The sequence below is a fragment of the Mastigoproctus giganteus genome, chromosome 10, assembly GCF_048544385.1.
Source record: "Mastigoproctus giganteus isolate SK-2022 chromosome 10, ASM4854438v1, whole genome shotgun sequence".
Lineage (NCBI taxonomy): Eukaryota > Metazoa > Arthropoda > Arachnida > Uropygi > Thelyphonidae > Mastigoproctus > Mastigoproctus giganteus.
The window spans coordinates 187,447,880-187,474,596 of record NC_143584.1 but is presented as its reverse complement, the minus strand read 5'-3'; the positions used below and the strand labels follow the sequence as shown (position 1 = coordinate 187,474,596).

The following is a 26,717-nucleotide window of genomic DNA, read 5'->3' as shown; positions in this document are numbered from 1 at the left end:
TTTACAATAGCTCATAAACAAAATAAGAAGACTTACCAAACTGTTTCAAGTCAATACATTTGGTAGCAGGAGGCTCATTCTTCACATTATTGCACATTCCCCACCAAAGGGAAAATACAAGTGTTATCACAACTAGACATGCCATTACCAATATCCACACCAATTCCAGAATATACATTATCACCATAAACTGAAAAAAACAAGAGTACAAAAAAAGTATAATTATAAAATAAATAGCAAATACAGTTACATACCAAAAGAAATGCAGTCTATTTTATTAAATCCTTCTTAGCCATTATCCAAAAAAAATTCCACATTGCAAAGTTTTCAAACATTCAAGAAATAAGTATCAATTCTCTTTTCTTAAGATCTGCTGCTTCTTTCTTGAATATATTGAAGTACTGCTTAATAAAATGAGTTTGTAAATTCTTTCATCTCTCTTTCCTTTCCATGCCTGAGATTTACCAGTCATCCTTAGAATCTTCTTTCCTCAGTAAACAACTTTCTAAACTAAAATTCTGGGGAAGGTATGTCAATTATGTTGTCATTGTTTGGAACTAAAGCCTGGATTATCAAGTATTCTTCAATGTTCTCAACTCTTTTCACTTGACAATTAAATTCAAAATTGTGGTAGGACAAAATGATATTCTCCCACTTATGGATGTCAAGCTCAGATGATTAAGATGATTAGTGAGAAATTTGGACATCAGTATACAGAAAGCCTACGGACATGGGCCTCATCCAAATCCTTTTTCTACAAAAATAGGAGTCCTGCAAACAATGGTTTTTTCCCACCTTTTAGTTCATTAAATTAACTACACCACATTACCACTAATATCTGGACACCCTTCATTAACAATTGGTCACACCTTACCTAAGCACCACATGTCAGGGACAACTATAAATATGCTCACAAGTCTTCATGGAGTTAGTAGTATGACTGTGAATGCAAGATGCTGCAATTGAATTGGTCTGTATGTGATATTTCATTGACACTGAAAATCCCTAGGTTGATGACTGAGGATGGATTTGCAAATGGAAGATGAACGAAGCCATTACAAAATGACTCAGAAAACCTCCGAAAGATGATAGAATGTTACAGGAGAGACTTGCAAAGAATTGTCTGCTTGGAATGCGGGTTGATTTTGTCACAGTGCATGCATGCACACACTATCAGTGAAACAACTGGGACACGTCAGCACCAGTAAAGTACACAGGATGCTGCATGATATAGGTTACCCATGGACATGCAGCTATAAGCCACCAATCATTCTGACTAATGCCAGATGCTGTCTAGTTTGGTGTAAGACCCACTGTTGTTGGATCATAGATTTTTTGTAGTGGACAAAACCAGGAATGCTGAAGTCTATCTGCAGTCTACCTGAAGATGTCCTTGACAATAATGCAGTACAGTGGGGATACAGGAAGTTTTCCTGGTTTGGTTTTTGATTTTTTTTTTTACCACATTAGCAACAAGGGCTATTATGTGCCAACACAAGGTACATAGCATGTTAAAAATACATTCTGGTAACCTTTAAATGAGGTTACCTCGTCAAATGGTTATAAGAGTATAAAAGGCAATATATGTAATAAAAATATGTGGTATTTTAGATACATATATATAAATTAGTACATTGTAAGTCAGGCGCCTCCGTAGCCAGGTGGGAAGGAGCAGCAGTGCATAGCACACACTCTTCTTGATTAGACCGGGGTTTGAGCCCGTCACCACCAAATATGGAGGATGCGGAAAGGTCAGGGAATGACCACCGCATATCCCAGAGCAATATGGCCTTAGTTGCTAATGCTCCTAAAAACCAAATAACAAACAAACAAACAAACATTGTAAGTTAAAAACAGCTGACACATTGTCATTGTTGGATAAAATATGACTGAGTGTACAAGGCTCAGTGTTAAATGTGGTAAAATTTATATCATTAAAAGCTGTACAGTCAATTAAAATGTTTGATGAATAAGATGGTGTCACAGGGCTCACATGAGGAGGCCCTTATCGGCCCTCAGCAAAAGGAATGTGTTAAATAATTGTATCATATGCAGGACTGAGTAAGGACAGCCTCCTCTCAATGATTCCTGCACAGACTAGATTGTTATGGTTTGATTACAGGCATTATCTGATGTAGTTTATTTGAAGTCTGTCCATTCCATGAATTCTGCCACTGGAAGTGAATCTTGTGTATTATTTGCCTGTAATCTGTATGGGGAACTGACAGGCCATGATGATTAGTAAAATTTGCTGATTTGGCTGCAGTATCAGTCAAATCATTTCCTTTAATCCCAATGTGGCTAGGAATCCAGCGGAAGCAGATATCAAAATTATGTTCATAGAGAGAATAAATCTTCTGCTGAACCCGAGGCAGAACTGGATGACAATTGTTCTCAGTGCTAATAAAGGCTATAATATAATCAGAAAATCAGAATGTATAATAAACCAATGGTATTGGTCCTGATGTGATCCAAGGCTAACTTTATAGCAGTTTATATGCTGGATTAAGGGAGAATCTGCTGGGATACAGTATTGTCTGGAAAGACAGCAGCAGATCCTACAACATGATTTCAACTTTGAGCTACATGTGTAAACTAGAAGGAAGTTGGAATATTCAGGTTGGTGTGCTGAATAGAGCTGCAGGTAGACAGATGGAGTATTGGACTTTACCTAGTTCTTAAGGGAGAAGTCACATGTTGGAATGTGAGCATGCTAAGGTGGGTTTGCCTTAGTATTTGGGCAACCTTGTCTACCATAATATCCAATCTTTGAAGTAGCACTTGGACACGAATACCAACAGGACAATTATCAGTCTGACGGGCATTGTACAAATTTTCTCATCGTGGCTCAAAAACAGTGGTCCATGTAGGATGGTCTGACAGGGATACAAGTTTTAAAGCAACTTGAGAGACAATTTTATATTGAAGCGAAAAAGGCTGTTCATTTGTTTCCACATATAGGCTCTGGACAGGAAATGTTCGGAATGCTCCAGTAGTAATACAGACAGCCTGACAATGGATGGAGTCCTGTTTTTGGCTGATGCAAATATCTGGGACCCATAATCTAGTTGAGATTGCACAAGTACACAAGAAATGTGCACTTGTGCAATCTCAACTAGATTATGGGTTATCACAAAGGTAGAAATTCACATTTGATGTTATCACAAAGGTAGAAATTCACATTTGATGTTATCACAAAGGTAGAAATTCTTTTTAGTACAAGTCGAAAAAATTCACTATCCAGCATCATATGCTGTTCGAGGTCTGCATTTCCTGTTCTGAGCTGCAATAAAAAGATTATACCCTATTGAAAAATAGATTTATTTTCTCTCTCTCTCTCTCTCTCTCTCTCTCTCTCTCTCTCTTTTGGTTTTGCTATAACTTGAGAAGGGCTTGTTTCCCACAATGAAAACTGTCCAGATCACAAGTCATTACTGTTCCATTCTATCTTGAGATCCCCTTTGGAAATATTGAAAACAGTTTTGAAGAAAACAGTTTATAGAATGAAGAAAACAAAATTGAAGAAAACAGTTTATATTCCCTCACTGTAATGAATTATCTTTGGTAACACCAGTTGACACTATTTCCAGATGGAATACTGACAAGTACTTTCCATCAATTTGAAGAAGTAAACATTTTACACTACCCACATCACAGGATTACTTTCCATGCAATAAAGAATTACTACTGGTTAATTTTACAAATGTTCATTGTAAGTTGCTTCCACACCAGTTTTGAAGTTTATAACTTTATAACGCAGCTATCTATTGATAGCTGCATTATAAATTTTGCATTTGCGTTTGGCTGTATCACACACCTGTAATCCAGTGCAGTCATACGAGTATGTACGCTAAATGCAGTTATGTATGTATCAAACTTTTCATGTTGTGAAATTATACTATTTTGATATTACTTGTTCATTTTTTGAATTATTATTAATTTGTATTGAATTAAAAAAAATCGTCCTTTTAAAAATGTTCCAAAAGAGGAAAGTTGATTTAAAGTGTCAAGCTTTTAATCAAAGGTGGACTGAAGACTATTTCTTCATTGAGTACGACGAAAAAGCAATGTGTTTAGTGTGTAAGGAGACTGTGTCAGTTTTTAAAGCATATAATTTAAAATGACACTATAATTCCAAGCATAAATCTTATGATCAACATAAAGGAGTGCTGCAAAAAGAAAAGCATTCAATGTTACAAAACAAATTAAGAAAACCACAAAACACACTGAAAATGTATCAGTCAAGAAATTTATATGCTGTAAGTGCCAGTTATCAACTTGCACAATTGATTGCTTTTGAAAGTAAACCATTCAGTGATGGTGAATTTGTAAAACTTTGTGGTAGAAATTTGTCTGAAGAAACAAACAATGATACAAGACACCAGTTTGTCTACACAATTATGTGAAGTGTAGAAGATATTGGAAAGAATTTGTTCAAGCAACTTTTGGAAAACATAAAACAAATGAAATATTTTAGTGTGGCACTGGATGACAGTACCGATGTAAATGACACAGCCCACCTCCTTATCTTCATATGTGGAATTAATGATAATTTTGTACCATTTGAGGATTTATCTAATCTACGGAGTATGCACAGAACAACTACAGGTCAAAATTCAGGTTCAGGATGAAGATTATGCTTATAACAAAAGTCTACATAGTCTTTTGTGGCGAGAACCTGAATCCATTAGCCAAAGCCCAGGAGTTAAGATGATTAGTGGCTTGTTGCAGTTATCTTTCAATCACCCTCATGTTACAGGCTGTAAAAATATGCTAAAATCATCAACGTAGAGAGCGCTATTTACAATTGGAAGCTGCTCTGTGATGAAATTTACTTTAATGGCAAAAAGTGCAACACTTAAAATGAATCCTTGTGGTACTGTGGGATGAGAGTGTGTGGATCCTACAATAACTTAAAAATACTGATAGGCTAAAAATGTTTTTAATAAAAACAGGTAGGTGCCCTCTAAGGCTGAGGCTATATACGTCTCTTAAAATACCAGATCTCCAAGTTGTATTATATGCACTTTCCATATCAAAAAACAATGATACCAAACTTTCTCATTTTAGGAAAGCATCCCAAATGGACATTTCCAGTCTAATTAAATGGTCCAGAATGAACCTTTTTTTTTTCAGAAGCCATACTGCATGCTGGAGAGGAGGTCATTTGATTCTAAATACCATATTAGACAAACAATGACCATTCTCTCCAAGATTATGCACCAACAGCTAGTTAGAGATATAGGTCAATGGTTGAAAGGAATTTTAGAATCCTTACCTGGGTTAGCAAAAGCTAAAACGGTTGCCTTTCACCAGACATCTGGAAACTGCTCTTCAATAAAGATTCTACTATACAGAAAGAGCAGAGGATCCATGCATAACTTGCTCTTTTCCTGTATTTAGAAGGGAGAGGTTATTGCCAGTAAGCATATGCTCTATCAGTTGCCCTCTTTTATTGATGTCATCTCTACTCCACAGGGTAGTATGTCCATTAAAGTCCCCAAGAAGTTAGAAAAGAAGAGACAACTGCATTACAAGGTCATCAAGGTCTTTTTGGGGATGTCAGTCCTAGGTGGCAAATAGAGTAGACAAGACTTAAATGGGATCTAGTTGCCCACAAAGATAGCAAATACTCCACAATTCTATCCTTATAAATAACAGTGATATTACGCATGGTGGGATCATCATTTGCCTTTAGGTTAGTCTCCTCTAAGCAAAAGCATGCTGGTTCATGCTCTTGCAGGAGTGCCTCAATGTCATCTGTATTTCTCCAAATTGGGTGAATTACAACAATTTCATAGAGAATTACTTTGTGTTCTAAGTAATTTGTGTCTCAGAATTGACAAGTTGTGTTTAAAAGATAAATAAAATTCTTTAACCTATATATGTTATTTCAATGTAATAAATAACAAATAGGTAATGTCTCAGTAATGATAAACATCTAAAAATGTGCATATTTCATTAAAAATGTTAATAAAATAATTTCAGTGGTAAAATGTTAGTTTATTATCATAAATTCCCAGTTTTACAGATATAATTTTTTTTTACATTACAAAAAATTATGGTGACCAAACAATTGCCCAGAGGGGGTCACTGATGAATCTGTGCAAGAACAAAGATGCTCTTCTTCTTCTTCATTTTGGCAATCTGTTAGTAGATTATTAAGAGGCGCTACTCTTCCCTGCTCTCACATATAGCTACACATTATATTTATGTAACACCTACCCAGAAATTTAAATATTTTGCGAATAAATTATTTATTCTCAGCTTGATTTAATGGCTAGATTTAAGTTTATGCATTACTGATATAACATTTTGGCTTCCTTTTCTTTCTCTCTCCCTTTCCTCATGAAAAAATTTATATACTTTCTGTTGTTTGATCAATCTTGTGCCAATTATAGGTTTCATGCCATTTGGCTCAAAGCTCTGACATAAACTCATTCACATAGAATTGTGTTCTTCCTGACTTTTAGGAACAACATTCTTTTTGAACTAAATAAAGATCCAAAATTTCCAGGCACTTTACCCACCCAGCTAGCACGGTCGGCTCTTCTGCTCCTATGCTTATCTTTAGTGACACTCAGATTTCTAGGCAAAATGATATATCTCTTTTGGGGATTACCCTGACTTCTAATCTCTCTTGGCACAAGCACATTACAAATATTGCTTCCTCTGCATCTAAAAAACTTGTTTTTCTCTTTCGTTCTCGGCATTACTTTTCTTCCAAACAGCTGCTCACTCTGTATAAATCGCAAATCTGCCCTGCCATGGAATATTGTTCCCACATCTGGGGTGGTGCCCCCAAAAGCTCTCTCAGGTTTCTTGATTCCATTCAGAAGAGGGCAGTTAGGTTAATTAATGATTTATCTCTAACAGAGTCTCTCCACTCGCTGTCTCATAGACGTACTGTTTCTGCTGCATGCCTCTTCTACAGATACTTCCATGGGCACTGTTCTTCTGAATTGGCTTCTATAATTCCCACTCTCTCTCTTTCAAAACAGTCCGAACACGTGCTGCCACCAGCCAACATCCATTTACTGTCCAACTTCAAACTCACAGAACCAACTTTTCATCTTCCTCGTTTATTCATTCAACTGCCGTTTTCTGGAACAACCTTCCTTCACACATATTTCCTGAAAATTACAGTCTACAGAAATTCAAGTCCAATGTCAACAAATATCTTCTTTCATCTTCTCAATCTCCAACCCAAGCACGGTACTAAGTACTATAGGTTCTAATACCTCTCGTGTTTGGGGTTTACATAAAAAAATAAAAAATCTGCTAATATGTATACATCACACTGGATATACTCTAATTAACCAAAAATTAGAGATTCATTTTGTGTGAATTACATGGACAAGTTCTTCACAGTGTTACAGTATGACTGTGAAACAAGCACAATCTTGCATGAAAAAAGTGTTTGTTAGGTGCATATGTTTTTGCCACAATGAAGTGATCATCAAAATGTGCAAAAGATCAGAATTTTTAATGACACACTGACAACTTATGCCATGATACATCATATCCACTGAAAATATACAGTAGAGCATCAGTTATCTGGAATAATTGATGTCAGACCTCTTTCGGATAGCCAAATTTTCCTGATAATCAAACCGGAAAATTTACCGAATAATTTTTCTTGTAAATTCCGATAAGATTAAATAAATTTAATCTTATCAGAAAAATTAATCATAAAGTAAGATTAAATAAATTAAAAAAATTATAAACCAATCTCGTAAAACAGAAACATCAATCCAGGCATTTTTATGATTTTTATACAAAACAGGTAAATTAGAAAGATTTTTAAATGCTCCCGGATTTTTTGACTTAATGATAATGAGCACAGAATCTGTGTGTCCCAGTGGCATTTGCACACATAGCAATTGTAACTCACTCTTTTCTCATCTTAAAACTTGGTGCAGGCATTTCTCTTTTATTGGCTAGCGTTTTTCTCGGTAATGCTTTCCATAATAAGCCCATCTTATCAATATTATAAATGATTTCTTTCCCTTAATTTGCTATAAGTGAAGCAAACTTCCTTTTCAAAGGACACCACTGCCGATTCATCTGCAGAAAGGTTTTCGCCTTGAATGTCTAGTTCACATATACCGTGTCTCAGTTTAAAGTTTTTCAGCCAACCTGTGCTTGCCTTAATCTTTATTACCTATTAATTTTCGATTAAAATCCAATGCTTTTTCACACAACATTGGGCCAAAAACTGGTTCACCTAAACTTCCCTCTAAAGAAAACTAAATAAAGTGTGTGCACTCTTTAAAGCGGCAGTTTTCAGGTTTTGACATTGTCTTTTTCCTGGTAGATCCTCCTTCACTATCCATAATCGACACAAAGTTTGTTATAGCATTGGAATTTTTCTTGATGTTGTAAACTGCTGAAGTCCCCACATTAAACTCTTTGGAGAGATTTCCTAAATTTTCACCTTTTCTAATTCTATTAATAATTTCCGTTTTTTGTTGAAATGTTAAAACTGCGTTTTCTTTTCGTTCACATTTTACTGATTCGCGCATTTTCAGGTCAATGTTATTCTTACCAAATCTGGAACTAAACTAATCTGAAATTCACTTGTGGTTTCTGAGAAAACCCAGTAGTCTCTGTGATATTTTTCTAAAGCATTTCTGAAGGTCACAATCATAAAATAATAAAAACAATTTGCAGTTTTCAGTTTATTGGGCTTTTTGTTTGTACAATCTGTTATAAACAGGCAGTACACTCGATCTTTCGCTTATTATAATCAAAATTCAATTTGCAAACATCATCACTATAACTGGAGCTTACTGTAATATCGTTAATTAAAAAAAGAACGATCAGCCTTTCAAATTATTCCAGATAACCGACGTTTTTTTTTTTTTTTTTGGTAGTTGTTGGCGCATCGGTTCTGTGGCCATAATGCACCTCCCAAGGTTTTTGCAGTACTCTGATCCAAGCTCAAGGCAGGATTCGAACCCGCAACCTTTGGGTTGCTAGGCAGGCACTTTACCTTGCCTAGCAACCCTCTCTGCAAACTGCAGTGGCTAGGCACCTGTGCGGTGATCTGATTGAGGTATATAAGGCCTTGAATGGGTTGAGCACGCTGAATTCTGATTGGATCCTTCCACTTGTTCAGATTACGAACCTAAGGGGGCATAAATTCAAATTAAGAAAAGACAGATGTAGATTAGATGTGCAGAAATATGCCTTTAGCCAGTGGGTGGTTAATTGCTGGAACAAACTTCCATCTGTCGTTGTGGAAGTTGATAGGTTGAATAAATTTAAGGAGGAACTGGACAGGCATTTGGAGGGAATGGTGTGATTTTTTTTTTTTTTGGCTGATGCTGCATAAGCTCATACACTTGCTTTCTTGCATCAAATGTCACTGCTGCTGCTACTACTACTACTACTACCAGCCCGGGCGACGTTGTTCTACTGTAGTTGCAAGCTGGTTTGTGACATCCTCCATGATGTGATGCAACTATTTAATCACTCATCTGGAAAAGTCTAGATTCGTCCTCCACTGACAATCAGAATCAGAAAAACAAAACACATTTTCAAAGACAAAATACACACAAACTTGTATTTACACATGTATTGGAGCATATATGCTCTTAATGAAATAATTTCTTTGAAATATGCTTCTCATTGATTATAACTTTCTGTGAAGCCAGAAAAGCAAGTGTAATTGCATTGCTCTTTTGTAAGTGTACGCATAATTACCATTAGGTATACCCATCTGAGTGATGCATACATTAAACTTTGAGTGACAAAAATTAAACCTCAAGTTCACAATGCACTTTATGTTATTACATATTCATGCACAGAATCCTAGAGTGGAGAAGTTTACACATAAGGTGTAAGTTCATTTTCAGCAGAGTAGCAGATTTGGTCATAACACAAACTCGAAAGTTTTCTACTAGGAACGGTTTTATCAAAAATATACAAGAATTTTGTTGGTTGAGACAAAGAAAAATAATTATTCAGGATATGGTTAAGGAGCCTCTTAAGTAATGTATATATTTATTGTAAGTAGTGGCTAAAGCCTTTTTTTCTGACACAGCATTGAGCAAACTAAGTTTGTTACTAAGTGCACTGAATTCATACTGCGGAGGAACCTTTGCTCAACATTATATAAGAAAAATGGCTTTGGCTGCCACTTACAATAACACTTTATGGCTCTCATAGCATTGCCTTTCACCAGTCACTTATTGTACAGAAGTATGGAAGCCGCATTTCAAGAATGTCAAATTGCTGGAAAGAGGACAGAGAAGGCAATGAGGTTAGTTACAAAATGCTATTCTTAGATGGAGAGATTTCACTTCCTAAGGTTGAACGTCTGAAAAACTAGATCTGTGTGGTAACCTAATGGAACATTTAAGGCAAAAAAATAAATAAATAAAATAAAACGGGGATTATCTTTTCTTCTGAGACAATATTCACACAATACACACATAAGAATAGATTTTAAATTAAGAATATATAATTGCAGACTGTATGTAAGAAAATTTGCTTTTAGCCAAGGAGTAAGTGGTTACAAGATTAGATGGAAATTTATTGAACCGGAAAGCTTATGTAAATTCAAAGAAGGATAAACCAATATGTGCTTAGAATGAAACAAAAAAAAAAAAAAAAAAAAAAAGTGACAACTTTTTTTTTAAATTTAAAATAGAAAAGGATTTTCCTTCTACTGAAACAAAATAAATTCATCAATTAAAAAAAGAAAAATTCAATTATTACTGTATTTAGCAGTCACACGAACTCAAACCACAGTCAACTCAAATGTGCGTGCTATTGCATTAAATATGAATAAACATCAGCAAGGAACAACAAGGAGAAGATGCTCTCACTGACAAGATGCTTTGAAATTTGGTTAGTATCGTTTGCAGGAAGGCAAACCAAAGAAAAAAGCAAACAGCATTGGTTTTTTTTATATGTTCATATTAAATTTTTATGTCAAATATTGTCATACTATAGTACACATCTATAAATATAAATAGAATATACATGTAAGTAAATCAATGTTTTAATTACACATTTATGAGTTTTTTCTTTTGTTCTGAGGATTATCCAGGCAAATTTATTTCCAAACCAGACTGAATAAGCAGGAGTCTACTGTATGCTTCACCTTCTTTTAATGCTTTGCCACACTATTAAATCACTAAATGAGGCATTAGTATGAAAAGTCCTAAATTTGCATTCAAACAACAACAACTAAAAAAAAACACGTTCTACTCACTACTGCACACGAGACTCTTCCTCCAAGCCTTGCTTTCCAACCCTTATAAACTTTCTCTCTTGTTGCACCAGTGGCAAGGAAGCCAACAAATAATAAAATTAAACTTAGACCTCCCATTATTCCACCAATGGCAATGAATACTATATGCAGATCACTCAACCTGAAAAAATGTGAAATCAGTATAAAAACAGTATATTTGAAATTATAAAACACACGCGCGCACACGCACAAATTTTTTTTTTTTTTTTATAGAGTGTATCAGAATGCCATTTCATTATTTTATAAATAATAGACAGGCTACTTTTTAAAGATTGAAAAAAGCCTTGAATTTGCATATTTAGTATTATTAAAAAAAAAAACAAGGATGATCCTAGATCCCCAGTGGTTGGGGTATTCCATATCTACCAATCTTCTGTAAGCTTAATTTTTCACAAAAAAAAAGCCACACACACGAGTGGCCATTTCATGTGCACTTACCTAATAGTGAGTAGGTTCCCCCTTTAGTTCTCAGAAAAGACTGGACTCACTGTGGCATAGACTCAATAAAGTGTGTTGGAAGCATGTCACAGGGATGCTGGCTCATTCTCACAGCTGCTACAAAATGGATCTATACTCTGATGAGCTTATTCCACCTCATCCCATAGGTGCTCAGACTGGCTGAGATCTGATCACAGGAGGGGTGTGACTACAGTAGGCTGAATTCACTCACATTCCTAGAGCCAGTTCTGTATAATTCTTGCCTTGTGACATGGTCCATTATCCTGCTGAAAGAACCCATTTGCAGATGGATACACCACAGTGATGAAAAATTTTCCAAATAACCTGTGGAATTCGAACATTGCTCCGCTGGTATCAAGGGGCCCAATGTGTACACACAAAAACATGCCCAAAATCATTACACTTCCACCAGCCTGCACTGCTGACAATTGGCGGGATGGATCTATGGATTCATGTTTTTGCAACATTCTGGTCCATCCATCTGCATGAAACAGGAGGAACCGGGATTCATGAGACCAAGCAAGAGTTTTCCAATTTGTCGATCCACTGTCCAGTGTTGATGAAACTGAACCCATTGTAACCATAACCCCCCTTGTTTTTCGCTAACAGCAGTGGAATCTGTTTTTGTCACCAGCTACAATATCCCACCCAAGACAAGGCACAATAAGTTGTGCATTCTGAAATGCCTCTTTTTTAGCTGCCACCATTGTACTGGGTTGTTATTTAGTCTGTAGCCTTTCTCTTACCATGTAAAAGTCTTGTTGTTTGAAGACTTTTCAATAGTTCGCAAAATTTAACGAGGGCTGCTTGTCTTTCAAGGATGATCCTCACTCCGACTGCCATTCAACTTTAAAACCAATGATTTAATTACTCCTGTTCATAATATGGTCAAGGGTGATTGAATTTTAACCATCTGCAAAGTCCTAGTGAATCTGGCATTTCTTATGGTATATGTTAATTAATTTTAACACAGGGTTTGGGAATGCAATACATTTCAGCTGGATTTGTGACTCACATTCTCACTGTGATCACAGAGTGTGACAAGTTTTTTTATGCCAGGATTTTTTTTCAGCATGCTGTTATTAACCCACTGCCTCTTTCCTTCTTCTCTCATTGCTGGTGAACTGTGGATGCATGGCTATGACCAGGAAACAGGCTCAGTCCTCTCAGTCAAAGATTGCTTTTTCTAAGGTCCAAAAAAAAGCAAGACAATCTGGATAAAATGTGACAATTTGTTCATTGAGAATTTGTCCTGCATAGTCAAACAATGAGTGCAAGCAGTGCAGACAGTCTGCAAGAGTAGCTCATGGTGTCTTGTCAATGATATACAGGAATTTTTCTAGCAGGGATAAGGATGTCATTATCCCCTTGTTAGGACACAACTGGAACGAGTACAGAGAAGGGCAACAAAATTAGTGAATGGAACAAAGGGTTGCTCTTACGAAGAAAGGCTTAAGTTTTGCAAATTACAGTGTCTGGAAACTAGGCACCTGCAAGGTGATCTGAATGAGGTGTATAAGGCCTTGAATGGTTTGAGCATGTTCAATGCTGATGGGGTTCTTCTTCTTGCTCAGAATAATCGCCTGAGAGGGCATAAATTCAAATTGAGGAAAGACGGTTGTAGGATAGATGTGTGGAAGTTTGCCTTTAGCCAGCGGGTGGTTGATTGCTGGAACAAACTTCCATCTGTTGTTGTAGAAGTTGATAGCTTAAATAGATTCACGGCAGAACTAGACAAACATTTGGAGAGAGCAGATGGATGAAATGAGAAGGGGTTTTTTTTTGGCTGATGTTGTATAAGCTTGCTTTCATGCATCATATGCTTTTACTAATGCTAATGAACCAAGAATACTACAAATTGATGAACAAAACAGTTCACCAATTAAAAATTTACATCTGTAATATGACAATGCCTCTACACACATTTTTTTTTTATTTTCCATTCAAGGATTTCTTGTGAAACACTCCATACCGTGGTTACCCATACTCACCAGATTTAGCATCCTGTAATTTTTTTTTTTCAGTTTCCCAAGCTGAAAACCCCTTGAAAGGCCAAAGTTTTGCAACAACCCAGGAAATTATTCAGGAAGCAACATAGGAACTATTAGCAATTCCAAAAGAAGCCTATCAGGAATTCTTCTGAAGGTTCCAGAAGCATTGGAAATGATGTATACAATGTAAAGGAGACTACTTTGAAATAAATCTATCCAAATCGACAGTAAGCTTCATCATTACCCAAATATTAGTTCAGTCCCTGAACTTTTTGATTACATTTAATATTAAAAAAATGTACCCTGTACCCAATGATGTACCCTGTGGTACACCTACATAAAGTACAGGCTGGTCAAACAAATTCCTGAGAAAACTTGTTTGACCCACCTGTACTGAGTTACAAGTTATATTTCATTCTATCAAAGATAGATTGAAATATTATTATTATCCATATGGTGCAAGGAAGCCCGAGGCTTATGCTGCACCAGCAAAAAAAAAAAAAAATTCTGAATTACTCTGAGTGAGAGAGAGAGAGAGACAGAGAGAGAGAGAGAGAGAGAGAGAGAAGTAGCAGGGAATCATCAAGAAAGAGAAGAATGATGATATCCAGCTAAGGACCCTGGGTGTGCCAAGCCCATACTCACCAGATGTGAGTCCATACTCAGTGTAGAACCCATTACTACACAGTCTCTCAGTCTGCTTACTAGCAGAGCATGGTCAACAAACGAATTATTTTTCAAAACCAAGGTTTGTCATATCTACTTGTTTTTTATTATCTAAAGTTAGGTACATCACTCAAAGTATGGTAAGGATTGTAACTGTTGACTACACCATTCATGCAGTAAAGATATTTAGATTATAATAGAGAACAATTCTGAGTATTCCTAAAATGTATTCTTAACACAGTCATATATTAAAAGCTTTCTTACAAGCATTAAATACACTAAATTGAAATTACTGCCATATTTAATTCTTAGATATAAAAAAGCATACCAATAGAAATGAAATTTGAATACATCCTCAAACATTCGAAGAGTCAAAGCAATGCCTCGATAAAAAGATCCCAAAAATATGCCCACACCGGTACAACACAGAATTGTTGCAATAAGTGTGCCATATGGAATTCGTGTCATGCATTTCACACATGAACTGCAACAAGCTGGAAAAAAAAAAAAAAAATTTTAAATAATTAATTTAAAATGTTATACAATATATAAAATAAACCCATATAATGAAATAACCAGTTTAAGAATGAAATTAAAATAATGGACCAGCTCTGTTCAAATGGTTGAATATGTGCCATTAATGGTATATTACAGTACATAAATCACTAGGCTATATTACCAGATTATATTAACTACATTATGTTAGTATCGTTAGTGACTAGATTTAATTTTTATTAAATCTGATTAATAGTAATAAATTATTAAAACATTACAACTAGAGAGTCATAGTCTTAGTAGTAACAGCAGTGAGCAATTGATTGCTAGGAAAAAAAAAAAAAAGACACCTTGTGCCTGATGGATTATGTACAATGTTCTCTGAGAAGGGGAAACTAAGATAAAGATTTAAAATCACTGCTACTACATAAAACACTGTTCATAAAATTAAAAATATGCGTTAAGATCTATTACGAATCTATACATAGTTAAATATACATGGTCCAGCATAACAATGACACATTTTAAAATACAAGACAACAAAAAATAGACTAAACCATGAAGTACATATACTGAGGTTAGCTTTGCATTAGGAATACCTATCTTACCTGTTGGGCCACCTTTGGCATATGGTGTGGTCTAATATTGCTGCATAGACTCCATGCAGTTCTGGTAATCCACTCTAACTATGCTACATCCTACAGTTACTGAGTATTTGATGGTATAGCATCCTGATGTCGAATGGCTCATTCCACAATGTCCCACATATGTTCAATTGAACTTGGATTGGACAAATTTCAAGAGCCTCATATAAGTACAGCTGTGATTGTCTGTAATGAAGTTAGAAACATGATTCATCATACCAGGCAACCTGGTATGACGAATCATGTTTTCAGTCAGCTGTCCAATGACCTTGCTTTCATGCTCACTATAGCACATTTGCCTGAGACAGGCCATCAGCAAGGGTACTCTGGTGGGACAATGGCGTTGACAGTTCAATGATACGTCCCGGTATTATATTGCACGGTGAGTTACTTCACCATGGCACATATGTACCAAAGGATAACATGTTAAATCCTGTAATTTTAAACGCTGCTACTGAGCATTGCACTGTTATCTTTTCACTGTCCACTGGATGCTGATGCAATGGGTGAGAATTTCCATTTTACCAATACCAAAATTTCAGATTGCTAACATACCCTAAAAGATGGAAACAGGCTTTATCTGTCACAAGGAAGTTGTTAATCAGATCTCCATTTAAGACAGCAAGAAATTGCTTGCAAAAAATTAGTTGATTGGTGATGTTGCAATTGTTAACTTCAGAAACAACTCAGCATCTTGTACAGGTAAAAATTTAATCCTCTATCAGATATGCCCCAAAAAGTCACACCCACACTTAAGTACTTCATGATATGCTAAAATGTTTAGAATAAAGGGAATCAGTAATCTAAAATTAGGCACTTTGTAATGTATTCATTATCATGACAATATAATGGATGTGAGAAGAAATGATATATACAAGTTGACATAACATGACATACCACAGGATAAGATTTCAAATATTGCCCTGCAATGATTTAATCTGGTCATAAATGTTTCTGAAAAGTTTATTACATTCAAAGTTTCAGATATTTCAGAATGTGCATTAAAAATGTTAAGTGTTGTGATTACGCATTTAATATAATCCTACAACATGTATACAAAGCAGTGTTTTACTTTATGCAGTCTTGGAGGTAAGCTAGATTCTGTGTTCAACTTGTCTGATATTTTTAGTGACCAAAGTAAAATGCAGAAAGTGATGGAAGATGGTTATAAAAAGGTTGAAAATAAGATTCTAGTTTAACATTCAGTGATTAGTTTATTTAATCAGTAAATTCCTTTCCTGATGACATCCTTTGTTCTTTATATATTCATATATAAAGGGCAAGGAGTGTATCGATATCAGGCAACAACTCAGCGTTCTTGTGGGCCTATATGACAGCTTGAAGGACAGGGTGGATGCTCTCGAAGAAACTAAATTGAGGGGCCCATCAAGCTCTCAGCTGCCCACATCAACGCCAGAGCTTGCACTTGGGCATCACGTGACACAGAGGCAACCCCCAAGGCAGAATGCGTTGGTCCCGAAGGAACTAGTAGTTGTTGGTGACTCTATTGTCAGGGAAACGGGGAACATGCTTTGTAAAAAGGATAGGTGGAACAGGACCAGGGTATGTCTGCCAGGGGCAAAGGTTGATGACGTTGTAGAGCGAATACCATCTTTTAAGGGCACAAAAGGTGATATCGTTGTACACGTTGGCACTAATGATATTAAGAGTAGGAGACCGGCAGAATTACTTAACAAGTACAGGTCACTGTTGAACAAAAGCTGAGAATTAGGGTTGAATTTGAAAGTGTCTGCAATTCTGCCCAGACACAATAGGAGGGAGTATATGATGAGAGCCTTGTCGATCAATTCGGCCCTGGAAAGATTGTGCAAGGCTCAAGGGGTAGAATTTTTTTCAGCCTGGACTGTACTTGTTAACAGGAGAGATTGCTTCTACAGGGATGGGATACACTTAAATAGAAAGGGTGCAAGAATATTTGCTGATGCTATCGAGGCAGTGTTAGGTGGGTCGGAAAACTGCTAGCTTGGGGGTAGACAAAAGACCAATAGATTGACAGTAGCCACTGGCAGAGGTGAAAGAGATTCTTGCACTGCTTCTATTAGAATGAACAGAAGCCTGAAAAACAAGATGCATGATATTTCAGAGACTGCCGGGAGCCATTGCGGAACAAGTAAACACATGGGTTGTGTTAAGGTAGCTTGTTTGTTTGTTGTTTGGTTTTTAGGAGCATTAGCAACTAAGGCCATATTGCTCCGGGATATGCGGTGGTCATTCCCTGACCTTTCCGCATCCTCCATATTTGGTGGCGACGGGCTCGAACCCCGGTCTAATCAAGAAGCGTGTGCTATGCACTGCTGCTCCTTCCCACCTGGCTACGGAGGCGCCGTTAAGGTAGCTAAGAATAGAAACAGGTGCAGGTATACTTGCGTATACACCAATGCTAGGAGTTTAGTAAACAAATTTGATGAATTTGAGGTATTGCTCAAAACATCAAAGGCAGATATTGTTGGGATATCAGAGACGTGGTGTCACACAGATATAAGGGATGCAGAACTGCAATTTGGGGAGTACAACGTCTACAGAAAGGATAGACAGGATCGGAAGGGGGGAGGGGTTATGCTATTAGTTAAGAAACACATAAAAACCAAGGAAGTGAAGCCAGTCGACATCGCTGGACAGTGCAGTGTTAAGTCAGTTTGGTGTGACATAAGCATTGGTAGATCAAAATTGAGAGTAGGAGTGTGCTATAAGCCTAATGACTGATGAGTATAATAAGAAACTGTACAGGGAAATAGAGTGGGCCAGTAAATCAGAGAGTCTTATAATGGGAGATTTTAATTTCCCAGATATTGACTGGAATTTGGGTGCTGGTCACTCACACACTAGCAGGGCATTTGTGGATTTATTGGATGATCGTTTTCTACATCAGCATGTTCGGGAGGCAACTAGAGGGAATAATACTCTTGATTTGATTATCAGCAGTGATTCTTCATGCATTAAGAATCTGCAGATAAATGAACCACTAGGTGGCAGTGATCACAGTGTGCTGAAGTGGGATTTACTCAAAGAGGTAACTACCATTAGGGGTAAAGGGAAGGGTTATTGCTTCCGTAAAGGTGACTACAATGGACTGAGACAGTATTTAAATTGTATACAGTGGGACCAACTAATGATGTTACCAACAGCAAATTCAAAATGGGAAGCATTCAAAGAACTTATCTTGGAAGCTACTAGGCTTTACATACCAACTAAGAAATATTGTTCAAGGTTTAGGCCAAAATGGATGTCAGATGAACTAATGAGGCATATGGCAGAAAAGAAAAATGCATGGGATACAAGTTGATATGCAACCAAGTTGCAAAGGAGGTTAGGCAGGTGAAGGCAGATTACGAGAAATCCTTGGCAAGGGATGCAAAGAAAAACAGCAAAGAGTTCTTTACTTATGTAAACTCTAGAAGGAAGGGGATGAATCAGATTGGTCCACTTGATATTGATGGGTCAACTGTTGATGATCCTGCTCAGGTAGCTAACAAACTAAATGAATATTTTGCATCGACATTCACACAAGAGGAGTTATTCAGCAAGGGGAATGCCAGAGGTGTATTCAACTCTAGCAGTAAGGTACAGAATCTTGAAATAACTGGGAGTAAAGTGGAGGAGAAATTGTTGAAGATAAACACAAGAAAGGCACCTGGGGTGGATGGGATCTATCCAGTTATATTAAAGGAGGCAGCAAAGGAAGTAAGCAAACCCTTAGCCATAATTATGAGAGCTTCCTTGGACTCAGGGGAGGTACCCATAGACTGGAAATGTCAAATGTGACCCCAATTCACAAAGGAGGATCAAAGGCTGACACAAGTAATTATAGACCTGTGAGCTTAACTTCTGTTCCAGGAAAATTAATGGAGGCACTGGTTAAAGAAGCTCTGCAGGATCATTTAGACAAGACTTCAGTTATAGCTCGGACACAGCATGGTTTTGTTAAGGGGAAGTCTTGCCTGACCAATTTGATTGGATACTATGATGCAGTCACAAAAGAACTGGATGCAGGGAATAGCTTTGATATTATATACTTGGATCTTAGAAAGGCTTTTGATACTGTTGCACATGGAAGACTGCTACACAAATTGGAGCAGTGTGACATTGGAGGCAAATTGCTGCTATGGATAAAGGGGTGGTTGAGGGGGAGAAGACAGAGAGTGGTAATCAATGGACACTGCTCATCGTGGACTAATGTTATTAGTGGAGTCCCTCAGGGCTCAGTGTTGGGTCCATTATTGTTTTCTGTATTTATAAATTAGTATTAGCATTAGTAGAGGCATTTGATGCAAGAAAGCAAGCTTATGCAGCATCAGCCAAAAAAAAAAAAAAAAAACCCCACTTCCACTTCACCCCTCTGTTCGTTCAAAATACCTGTCCAGCTGAGCCTTAAACTTATTTAGGCTATCAACCTCCACCACAAGGGATGGAAGTCTGTTCCACCAACCAACCACCCGCTGGCTAAAGGCAAATTTCCGCACATCTATCCTACATCTGTCTTTCCTCAATTTGAATTTATGCCCTCTCAGGTGATTTTTCTGAGCTAGAGGAAGAATCCCATCAGCATTGAGCATGCTTAAACCATTCAAGGCTTTATACACCTCTATCAGATCACCTCGCTGGTGCCTAGTCTCCAGACACTGTAATTTGCAAAACTTAAGCCTTTCTTCGTAAGAGCACTCCTTTGTTCCATTCACTAATCTTGTTGCCCTTCTCTGTACTCGTTCCAGCAGCTCTACATCCTTCTTGAAATGAGGCCTCCAGACCTGTATACAGTACTCAAGGTGTGGCCTGACCATTGCCTTATACAATGGAATAATCACCTCCTTATCCCTGCTGGAAAAATTCCTGTATATCATTGACAATACTCCATGAGCTACTCTTGCAGCCCGTCTGCACTGCTCAGAGAACTTCATATCTGCCTGCACAACCACCCCAAGTCCCTTTCATTCTCTACCACTGTCAGTGTAGTACCACAGAGTTGATACGTTGCTCTGCGGTTGCTGTTTCCCATGTGCAGTACTTTACATTTGTCAATGTTAAACTTCATTTGCCACCTCTCAGCCCATCTGCTCAACCTTTCCAGATCTTGTTGCAGCAGCATAGTGTCAGTAGTGTCCTTGACAACCCTGCCAACCTTTGTATCATCTGCAGACTTGGACATTAAGCTTGATATACCATCATCAATATCATTTATAAATACAGAAAACAATAATGGACCCAACACTGGGCCCTGAGGGACTCCACTAATAACATTAGTCCACGATGAGCAGTGTCCCTTGATTACCACTCTCTGTCTTCTCCCCCTCAACCACCCCTTTATCCATAGCAGCAATTTGCCTCCAATGTCACACTGCTCCAATTTGTGTAGCAGTCTTCCATTTGCAACAGTATCAAAAGCCTTTCTAAGATCCAAGTATATAATATCAAAGTTATTCCCTGCATCCAGTTCTTTTGTGACTGCATCATAGTATCCAATCAAGTTGGTCAGGCAAGACTTCCCCTTAACAAAACCATGCTGTGTCTGAGCTATAACTGAAGTCTTGTCTAAATGATCCTGCAGTGCTTCTTTAACCAGTGCCTCCATTAATTTTCCTGGAACAGAAGTTAAGCTCACAGGTCTATAATTACTTGTGTCAGCCTTTGATCCTCCTTTGTGAATTGGGGTCACATTTGCACATTTCCAGTCTATGGGTACCTCCCCTGAGTCCAAGGAAGCTCTCATAATTATGGCTAAGGGTTTGCTTACTTCCTTTGCTGCCTCCTTTAATATAACTGGATAGATCCCATCCACCCCGGATGCCTTTCTTGTGTTTATCTTCAACAGTTTCTCCTCCACTTTACTCCCAGTTATTTCAAGATTCTGTAGCTTACTGCTAGAGTTGAATACACCTCTGGCATTCCCCTTGCTGAATAACTCCTCATGTGTGAATGTCGATGCAAAATATTCATTTAGTTTGTTAGCTACCTGAGCAGGATCATCAACACTTGACCCATCAATATCAAGTGGACCAATCTGATTCATCCCCTTCCTTCTAGAGTTTACATAAGTAAAGAACTCTTTGCTGTTTTTCTTTGCATCCCTTGCCAAGGATTTCTCGTAATCTGCCTTCGCCTGCCTAACCTCCTTTGTAACTTGGTTGCATATCAACTTGTATCTATCATAGGCTTCTGTGTCATGTGTTAATTTGTAAGTATACCATGCATTTTTCTTCTCTGCCATATGCCTCATTAGTTCATCTGACATCCATTTTGGCCTAAACCTTGAACAATATTTCTTAGTTGGTATGTAAAGCCTAGTAGCTTCCAAGATAAGTTCTTTGAATGCTTCCCATTTTGAATTTGCTGTTGGTAACATCATCAGTTGGTCCCACTGTATAGAATTTAAATACTGTCTCAGTCCATCGTAGTCGCCTTTACGGAAGCAATAACCCTTCCCTTTACCCCTAATGGTAGTTACCTCTTTGAGTAAATCCCACTTCAGCACACTGTGATCACTGCCACCTAGTGGTTCATTTATCTTCAGATTCTTAATGCATGAAGAATCACTGCTGATAATCAAATCAAGAGTATTACTCCCTCTAGTAGCCTCCCGAACATGCTGATGTAGAAAACAATCATCCAATAAATGCACAAAAGCCCTGCTAGTGTGTGAGTAACCAGCCCCCAAATTCCAGTCAATATCTGGGAAATTAAAATCTCCCATTATAAGACTCTCTGATTTACTGGCCCACTCTATTTCCCTGTACAGTTCCTTATTATACTCATCAGAGTCATTAGGCCTATAGCACACTCCTACTCTCAATTTTGATCTCCCAATGCTTATGTCACACCAAACTGACTCAACACTGCACTGTCCAGCGATGTCGACTGGCTTCACTTCCTTGGTTTTTATGTGTTTCTTAACTAATAGCATAACCCCTCCCCCCTTCCTATCCTGTCTATCCTTTCTGTAGACGTTGTACTCCCCAAATTGCAGTTCTGCATCCCTTATATCTGTGTGACACCACGTCTCTGATATCCCAACAATATCTGCCTTTGATGTTTTGAGCAATACCTCAAATTCATCAAATTTATTTACTAAACTCCTAGCATTGGTGTATACGCAAGTATACCTGCACCTGTTTCTATTCTTAGCTACCCTAACACAAATGATACAAAGGTTGGCAGGGTTGTCAAGGACACTACTTACACTATGCTGCTGCAACAGGATCTGGAAAGGTTGAGCAGATGGGCTGAGAGGTGGCAAATGAAGTTTAACATTGACAAATGCAAAGTACTACACATGGGAAACAGCAACCCCAGAGCAACGTATCAACTCTGTGGTACTACACTGACAGTGGTAGAGAATGAAAGGGACTTGGGGTTGGTTGTGCAGGCAGATATGAATTTCTCTGAGCAGTGCAGACGGGCTGCAAGAGTAGCTCATGGAGTATTGTCAATGATATACAGGAATTTTTCCAGCAGGGATAAGGAGGTGATTATTCCCTTGTATAAGGCAACGGTCAGGCCACACCCAGAGTACTGTATACAGGTCTGGAGGCCTCATTTCAAGAAGGATGTAGAGCTGCTGGAACGAGTACAGAGAAGGGCAACAAGATTAGTGAATGGAACAAAGGGGTGCTCTTATGAAGAAAGGCTTAAGTTTTGCAAATTGCAGTGTCTGGAGACTAGGCACCAGCGAGGTGATCTGATAGAGGTGTATAAAGCCTTGAATGGTTTGAGCCTGCTCAATGATGATGGGATTCTTCCTCTAGCTCAGAATAATCACCTGAGAGGGCATAAATTCAAATTGAGGAAAGACAGATGTAGGATAGACATGCGGAAATTTGCCTTTAGCCAGCTTGATTGATTGATTGATTTGGGTTTTATTGGCGCACTAGCAACTAAGGCTATAATGCGCCGCCTTTAGCCAGCGGGTGGTTGGTTGGTGGAACAGACTTCCATCTCTTGTCGTGGAGGTTGACAGCCTAAATAAGTTTAAGGCTCAGCTGGACAGGTATTCTGAATGAACAGAGGGGTGAAGTGGAAGTGGGTTTTTTTTTTTTTTTTTTTTGGCTGATGCTGCATAAGCTTGCTTTCTTGCATCAAATGCCTCTACTAATGCTAATGCTAATATCACTTTGTTCAATTTTTCTGTCAAAAGGATCAAGAAATTAACGAGAAAAAAATCATGTCTGTATTTCATCGTATATACCTGAAGTAATAAAAACAAACATGAAATTCTTTTATCTTTATCTATTACACTACTGGTTCAACTATTATCATTGTGCTTATCCTGATTTACAATGTCAGTCATTTTTCCAAACATATCATTTACTTAATTTCATACAAATTAACAAGTGTTATGCAGTTGCACCAAATTTCTAATTAATCCATGTGACCAATAAAGGGTTAATGGAGTGGTCCAATTACTGGAAGGAATGATTCTGTAAGGTAAAATAAAAAAATTTCATCTATTGTTTTGAACATTCCTTATATTATAAGTTTTGCTTCCCAAAAACCGCCAGGGTCTCTTAGTTCCAGTGTAAATTCTGAATTTAACAGAATATAACCCCAGGTTATATTCTACTAAATTCAGGATTAAACTCTAGTTAATAGCCCAATTCCTGGTTAAGTCTTTTTTGAATGATATATTATTTATCTTTGTAGATGCATAAGCATAAAAACACACAAGGATAGCCTATTGAATATCCTTTAAGCATGTATGCCAGAAATATCACAGGAATTTTGCCAGCAGGAACAGGGAGGTCAGTATCTTGTTGTATAAGATAATGGGTAGGCTTTATTATTATTATTAGCCATATGGTGCAAGGAAGTCTGAGGCTTCCTTGTTAAAGTTTTATGCTGTCAGACAAAAAAAAAAAAATTTCTGAATTACCCCCAGAGAGAGAGAGAGAGAGAGAGAGAAGTAGAAGGGAATCACCAAGAAAAAGAAGAATGATGATATCCAGCTCAGGACCCTGGGTGTGTCAAGCCCATACTCACCAGATGTGAGCCCCTGGGGTGAAATCTTGAATACTGCATTCAGGTCTGGATGCCTCATTTTAAGAATGAGGATCTGATGGAATAGGTGTAGAGAAGAGTGGCAAAATAGTTAAGAACACAAAAGAGTACTCTTAAAATGAAAAACTTCAGTTTTACAAGTTTCAGCAATTGAAAACTAAGCACCCATGAGATGATCTGATTTAATTGTTTAAGGCTTTAAATTGATTGAGTAATGACAACACCCTCACTCTTTCTCAGACAGCATATACAAAGGGACAAAATTAAATTTAAAATGGATGGCTGCAGGATAGATGTTTACTTTCAGTCAGAGAGTTTAAATAAATTTAAGGAATTATACAAATAAAAGGTATGGCAGCATGGATAGCTTTCTTTTTTTAGTTGATGATGTATAAGGTTGCTTCCTTACTTGCCACTACTAATACTAATATATTTTAAGTTTTAAAATAAAGTTTAAGAATAAAATCCCCTAAAAGTTTCATAAGTTTTTCATTAGTATATGCTTTTTTTTAAATAATATTTTTAAAAAATTAAATATTTTAAAAAAATGTAAATAATTTAAAAGCCAGATTGCTTATGCCATTTTTTTGCACTTACTGATTTTCTACAATCATGTGTATAATTATACATGCAAATAAAAACTGATAATAAATCTGAAAATAAAACTGATAACCTTGAATGGTATTGTAATAATAAAGGTTTACTTTATTATTTTTTAGTATTATGGACAATAATGATGAGTACATGTGAAACTGAAGTCATGCATTACGAAATTTGGTTGCACCAGTGTTTCACTAATGACTTCTGTATTTTGTGTAAGCACTAGGAATCTAGCAAGAAGACTTAAAAAAAAATTGGAAAAAATTCTACTTGCACAATCAGTTGCACAGAATGTAAAATTTACTAACAGTAAAACACCAGTCTTATCAGTGACTAAAAACTTGTAATCCAAATATGTTATCCAACTAATGTACTGCAATCATTTTTATTTCAAACTCATGGCATCCTCAGGGTGTGCTGTGACCGCAACAAGGTCTAGATAAAACACGCAGATAGTGGCAATTGTTGGCAGATGCAAGGTACTTCATATGGGTAAAAGTAATCCCAGATTAATGTACCAACTGTGTGATACCACACTCAAGGTAATGGAGAATGAAGACAATCTGAGGATAATTGTACAGATACATATGAAGTTCTCTGAGCAGTGCAGACAAACTGCTATGACGGTCCATGTGGTTTTGTTGATATACAGGAATTTTGCCAGTAAGGTGGTGATTATCCCATGGTATAAGGCAATGGTTAGGTTATATATTGGGTACTGCTGTTTGTTGTTGTTATTTGGTTTTTAGAAGCATTAGCAACTAAGGCCATATTGCTCCGGGATATGTGGTGGTCATTCCCTGCCCTTTCCGCATCCTCCGTATTTGGTGGTGATGGGCTCGAACCCCGGCCTAATCAAGAAGTGTGTGCTACGCATTGCTGCTCCTTCCCACCTGGCTATGGAGGCGCCTTCTTGAGTACTGCATACATGTCTGGAAGCCTCATTTGAGGAAAGATGTGGATCTCTTGGAGCAGGTGCAGAGATTAGTGGGAAGAACAAAAGAGGTGCTCTTACCATAAAAGGCTTCAGTTCTGTAAATTAAAATGTCTCTGTAGACTTGACACCTGCAAAGAATTCTGATTGAGATGTTTCAGGTTTTGAATGGTTTGAGTAAGCTAATGCCAATGGAATCCTTCCTCCTTTCTTGCTCAGGCCATGCAAATGGGAGAATAAATTCAAACCGAGGAAGGAAAGTTGCAGGATGGAGTGTGGAAATTTTTCTTCAGCCAGTAGGTAGTTGACTGTTGGAACAAACTTCCATTTGGTGTTATAGATGTGGGCAGCTTGAATAAATTCGATGAAGAACTACACAACCTCTTAGATGGAGTGATATAGAAAGTGTGTTTTTTTTTTGGATGATGCTGTATCAGCTTAACTTGCTTTCTTATATCATTTGCCACTACTAATACTAAATGCTTAAGCCTCATGTTACATGAGTAGGAACACTGATATACAAGAATTTTGCCAGTAAGGTGGTGATTATCCCATGGTATAAGGCAATGGTTAGGTTATATATTGAGTACTGTGTTTGTTGTTGTTATTTGGTTTTTTTGATTGCTGTATGATTTCTGATTACTATAGGCAGAAAACTA

General features: G+C 37.3%; 1 protein-coding gene across 1 annotated transcript in view; it reads right to left on the bottom strand.

Moving 5' to 3' along the window:
- Positions 1–26,717, bottom strand: part of LOC150079650 (neuronal membrane glycoprotein M6-a-like) — a 50,696-nt gene that overhangs the window by 8,071 nt on the left and 15,908 nt on the right. Inside the window, exons 2-4 of the mRNA XM_090382751.1 lie at positions 14,708–14,873; positions 11,225–11,384; positions 37–190 (exon numbers count right to left, since the gene is read on the bottom strand). Coding sequence (XP_090238877.1) covers positions 37–190; positions 11,225–11,384; positions 14,708–14,873 — 480 coding nt within the window. The remainder of the gene's footprint in view (positions 1–36; positions 191–11,224; positions 11,385–14,707; positions 14,874–26,717) is intronic.